The 6034-nt window shown below is 39.9% G+C and overlaps 1 protein-coding gene across 1 annotated transcript in view; it reads right to left on the bottom strand.

The window, feature by feature from the left end:
* Nucleotides 1–4410: 4410 nt before the first annotated feature.
* FHOD1 (formin homology 2 domain containing 1) overlaps nucleotides 4411–6034 on the bottom strand; it is a 387262-nt gene continuing 385638 nt past the window's right edge. The window contains exon 23 of the mRNA XM_053719455.1: nucleotides 4411–4884. Coding sequence (XP_053575430.1) covers nucleotides 4696–4884 — 189 coding nt within the window. The 3' untranslated portion in view covers nucleotides 4411–4695. The remainder of the gene's footprint in view (nucleotides 4885–6034) is intronic.

Raw genomic sequence — 6034 nt, 5'->3', positions numbered from 1 at the left:
CCATCCTGAAGAAATTGTAATATTCTCGGTATTCTAAAAAAAATGCCAAGAAAAATGATGAGAAAGACACCAAGAAATATAAGTCTTCCAGACTCTATAATATATCTCTCTGGATACAGATTTACGAGCCTGTAACATAGTATTAATCACAGAGTCAGAGAAACCTCTTTGACCAAGAATCAAGCGTTCAATCTCCATACCTTTAAATTTAAGGATTTCAGATCCTGATGGAAAAAAGGACCTTGAGACAAAAGGTCTGGTCTTAACGGAAGAGTACACGGTTGGCAAAAGGCCATCCGGACAAGATCCTCATACCAAAACCTGTGAGGCCATGCCGGAGCTACCAGCAGAACAAACGAGCATTCCTTCAGAATCTTGGAGATTACTCTTGGAAGAAGAACTAGAGGCGGAAAGATATAGGCAGGATGATACTTCCAAGGAAGTGAAAATGCATCCACTGCCTCCGCCTGAGGATCCCGGGATCTGGACAGATACCTGGGAAGTTTCTTGTTTAGATGAGAAGCCATCAGATCTATTTCTGGAAGTTCCCACATTTGAACAATCTGAAGAAATACCTCTGGGTGAAGAGACCATTCGCCCGGATGCAACGTTTGGCGACTGAGATAATCCGCTTTCCAATTGTCCATACCTGGGATATAAACCGCAGAGATTAGACAGGAGCTGGATTCCGCCCAAACCAAAATTCGAGATACTTCTTTCATAGCCAGAGGACTGTGAGTCCCTCCTTGATGATTGATGTATGCCACAGATGTGACATTGTCTTATCTGAAAACAAATGAACAACTCTCTCTTCGGAAGAGGCCAAGACTGAAGAGCTCTGAAAATTGCACGGAGTTCCAAAATATTGATCGGAAATCTCACCTCCTGAGATTCCCAAACCCCTTGTGCCGTCAGATACCCCCATACAGCTCCCCAACCTGTAAAACTAGCATCTGTTGAGATTATAGTCCAGGTCGGAAGAACAAAGAAGCCCCCTGAACTAAACGATGGTGATCTGTCCACCATGTCAGAGAGTGTCATAAAATCGGTTTAAAGATATTAATTGAGATATCTTTGAGTAATCCCTGCACCATTGGTTCAGCATACAGAGCTGAAGAGGTCGCATGTAAAAACGAGCAAAGGAGATCGCATCTGATGCGGCAGTCCTAAGACCCAACATTTCCATGCATAAGGCTACCAAAGGGAATGATTGTGACTGAAGGTTTTGACAAGCTGATATCAATGATAAACTTCTCTTGACTGACAAGGACAGAGTCATAGACACTGAATTTATCTAGAAACCTAAAAAGGTTACCCTTGTCTGAGGAATCAATGAACTGATTGGTAAATTGATCCTCCAACCATGAACTTGAAGAAACAACACAAGTCGATTCGTATGAGATTCTACGAAAATGAGAAGACTGAGCAAGTACCAAGATATCGTCCAAATAAGGAAATACCAACACTCTATTCTCTGAATAGAGAAAGAAAGGCACCGAGAACCTTTGAAAAAAATTCTTGGAACTGAGGCTAGGCCAAACGGTAGAGCCACAAAACTGGTAATGCTTGTCTAAAAAGAGAATCTCAGACACTAAAAGTAATCTGGATGAATCGGAATATGCAGATACACATCCTGTAAATCTATTGTAGACATATAATGCCCTTGCTAAACAAAAGGCAGGATAGTCCTACAGTAACCATCTTGAATGTTGGTATCCTAACATAACGATTCAATAATGATAGATCCAGAACTGGTCTGAAGGAATTGACCTTCTTTGGTACAATGAAGAGATAAAATAAAACCCCAGCCCCTGTTCCAGAACTGGAACTGGTATAAATACTCCAGCCAACTCTAGATCTGAAACACATTTCAGAAATGCTGAGCCTTGCTGTGTTAACTGGGACACGGGGAAGAAAAGAATCTCTTAGCAGGAGGCCTTAACTTGAAGCCAATTCTGTACCTTTCTGAAACAATGTTTCTGAAACCAGAGATTAAGAACGGAATTGATCCAAATTTCTTTGAAGAAAACGTAATCTGCCCCATACCAGCTGAGCTGGAATAAGGGCCGCACCTTCATAGGTACTTAGGAGCTGGCTATAGGTTTCTATAAAGCTCGGATATATTCCAAACTGGAAATAGTTTCCAAACTGATACCGCTCCTGAGGATGAAGGATCAGGCTTTTGTTCCTTGTTGTGAGGAAAGGAACGAAATGATTATTTACCCTGGAAAAAAAGGGAAAGCAAAGTTGACTTAGAAGACATGTCAGTATTCCAAGTTTAATCCATAAAGCTTTTCTAGCTAAAATAGCTAGAGACATATACCTGACATCAACTCTAATGATATCAAAAGATGGTATCACCAATAAAATTATTAGCATGTTATAAAATAATAATAATGCTATAAAATTATGATCTGTTACTTGTTGCGCTAAAGCTTCTAACCAAAAAGTTGAAGCTGCAGCAACATCCGCTAAAAATATAGCAGGTCTAAGAAGATTACCTGAACATAAGTAAGCTTTTCTTAGAAAGGATTCAATTTTCCTATCTAAAGGATCCTTAAATGAAGTACTATCTGCCATAGGAATAGTAGTACATTAGCAGGAGTAGAGACAGCCCCATAACCTTAGGGATTTTAGTCCCAAAAAACTCTAATCTGTCAGATGGCACAGGATATAAATTGCTTAAACGTCTAGAAGGAGTAAATAAATTACCCAAATTATTCCATTCCCTGGAAATTACTTCAGAAATAGCATCAGGGAGATAAAACACTTCTGGAATAACTACCTTATTTAAACGTTTACATTTAGTATCAAGAGGACCAGAATCCTCTATTTCTAATGCAAATAACACTTCTTTAAGTAAAGAACGAATAAATTCAATCTTGGACAAATACAAAGATTTATCAGCATCAAAATGATGATGTTCATTTAAAAATTCATCTGAAAAAAAGAGAAGTTTTAAAAGACTTTTATGTATACTAGAAGGAGAAATAACAGACATAGCCTTCTTAATGGATTTAAAATAAATAAAATCTCTTATGTTATCAGGAACACTCTGAAAATTAGATGTTGACGGAACAGCAACAGGTAATGTAACAGTACTAAAGGAAATTTTATCTGCATTAATAAGTTTGACATGACATGCAATACAAATAACAGCTGGAGAAACAGATACCAAAAGTTTATAACAGACTTAGCTTGGTAGCTCCAGCACTGTGCAGTGATTTTCCTGTAGTAACTTCTGACTCAGTTGCAACGTGGAACATCTTGCAATATGTAAAAGAAAAAAACAACATATAAAGCAAAATTGATCAAATTCCTTAAATGACAGTTTCAGGAATGGGAAAAAAATGCCAGTGAACAAGCTTCTAGCAACCAGAAGCAATAAATAATGAGACTTAAATAATGTGGAGACAAAAATGACGCCCAAATTTTTTAGCGCCAAAAAAGACGCCCACATTATTTGGCGCCTAAATGCTTTTGGCGCCAAAAATGACGCCACATCCGGAACGCCGACATTTTTGGCGCAAAATAACGTCAAAGAATGACGCAACTTCCGGCGACACGTATGACGCCGGAAACGGAAATAGAGTTTTTGCGCCAAAAAAGTCCGCGCCAAAAATGACGCAATAAAATGAAGCATTTTCAGCCCCCGCGAGCCTAACAGCCCACAGGGAAAAAGTCAAATTTTAAGGTAAGAAAAAATTGATTTATTGATATGCATTATCCCAACTATGAAACTGACTGTCTGGAAAATAAGGAAAGTTGAACATTCTGAGTCAAGGCAAATAAATGTTTGAATACATATATTTAGAACTTTATAAATAAAGTGCCCAACCATAGCTTAGAGTGTCACAGAAAATAAGACTTACTTACCCCAGGACACTCATCTACATGTAGTAGAAAGCCAAACCAGTACTGAAACGAGAATCAGTAGAGGTAATGGTAAATATAAGAGTATATCGTCGATCTGAAAAGGGAGGTAAGAGATGAATCTCTACGACCGATAACAGAGAACCTATGAAATAGACCCCGTAGAAGGAGATCACTGCATTCAAATAGGCAATACTCTCCTCACATCCCTCTGACATTCACTGCACGCTGAGAGGAAAACCGGGCTCCAACTTGCTGCGGAGCGCATATCAACGTAGAATCTAGCACAAACTTACTTCACCACCTCCATCGGAGGCAAAGTTTGTAAAAACTGATTTGTGGGTGTGGTGAGGGGTGTATTTATAGGCATTTTGAGGTTTGGGAAACTTTGCCCCTCCTGGTAGGAATGTATATCCCATACGTCACTAGCTCATGGACTCTTGTTAATTACATGAAAGAAATGAGCTAAGGGCGGAGAACAGACTCTCTATGGTGTCTATATATTGAGTTTGTGGCTCTGTGAATTAAATATTTGGGTTCCATTTTAAAACCAGTTGTTTATTAAAGTCCTAAGCTATAAAAACATCTGAAAGAGTGTTAAACTCATTTAGAGAAGATGCGGTCCTCTGACAGTAAAGGTGCTCATGCATAGCTACCATACATAGCTGTCTTCTCATTGTTTTTCTTTCACTGGCAACATCCAAGCAGCCACTTTGCCTGTTCCATGCACAAAGGGGTGTAATACGTGGTCTGTGGGAGCCATAGCTTCAGCTTCCATTACAGGAGCAGAGAACAAATTGCAACAGTCTTTATGGTGAAAGCTCACACAGATACTTCCGAAGATTTTGATAATCCCAGAGCTTGCACCAAGTCATCACTTAAACCACTCTTCAGGGTTCTTCTCACTTCAAAGAGATCAGAGTAAGAAATCATGACATTTGGTGCAGGAAAGCCTGAATACATTAATCTGATGCAGTGTTGATACCAACAATGTCTGGAAATCACCCATTCCTTGTTTGTCTCTCACTTTATCTTTACCGTAACTCTACATTCTTTTTTTTTTTTAATCTTTCTCCTATCCTCTTTTTCTGGGTTGTTTGTCTCTCTTTATTAAAATGGTGATATGCTAGGATTTACCAGTGGAACAAATAAAAGGGGACTTTCAGTCATGAAGTATAAAATACTTAATGCCGAAAGGTCCTATATTTGTCTGAAACGTTCGCCGTGCTGAGCACCTCAGGCATCCCACGGCAGAACGTTATTTTGCTGTGAGGTGACTTTTCACCTCTTAGCCAATAGCCGTGCGGACCAGCTGGTGCCATGCCGGATAGCTAGCATGCTACTGGCTAAGATCGCCTCACAGCAAAAACATAATTTATGCTTACATTATAAATTTATTTCTCTTGTAGTGTATCCAGTCCACGGATCATCCATTACTTGTGGGATATTCTCCTTCCCAACAGGAAGTTGCAAGAGATCACCCACAGCAGAGCCGCCACACAGCTCCTCCCCTCACTGCCATATCCAGTCATTCGACCGAAACAAGCAGAGAAAAGGAGAAACCATAGGGTGCAGTGGTGACTGTAGTTTAATTAAAATTTAGACCTGCCTGAAAAGGACAGGGCGGGCCGTGGACTGGATACACTACAAGAGAAATAAATTTATCAGGTAAGCATAAATTATGTTTTCTCTTGTTAAGTGTATCCAGTCCACGGATCATCCATTACTTGTGGGATACCAATACCAAAGCTAAAGTACACGGATGATGGGAGGGACAAGGCAGGAACTTAAACGGAAGGAACCACTGCCTGTAGAACCTTTCTCCCAAAAACAGCCTCCGAAGAAGCAAAAGTATCAAATTTGTAAAATTTGGAAAAAGTATGAAGGGAAGACCAAGTTGCAGCCTTGCAAATCTGTTCAACAGAGGCCTCATTTTTAAAGGCCCAGGTGGAAGCCACAGCTCTAGTAGAATGAGCTGTAATCCTTTCAGGAGGCTGCTGTCCAGCAGTCTCATAGGCTAAACGGATTATACTCCGAAGCCAAAAAGAAAGAGAGGTTGCCGAGGCCTTCTGACCTCTCCTCTGTCCAGAGTAAACAACAAACAGGTTAGATGTTTGGCGAAAATCTTTAGTAGCCTGTAAGTAAAACTTCAAGGCACGGA

This window comes from Bombina bombina, chromosome 1, assembly GCF_027579735.1.
Source record: "Bombina bombina isolate aBomBom1 chromosome 1, aBomBom1.pri, whole genome shotgun sequence".
Taxonomy (NCBI): Eukaryota; Metazoa; Chordata; class Amphibia; order Anura; family Bombinatoridae; genus Bombina; species Bombina bombina.
The sequence above is the reverse complement of the archived record's forward strand: the minus strand, read 5'-3'. Positions and strand labels throughout refer to the sequence as shown.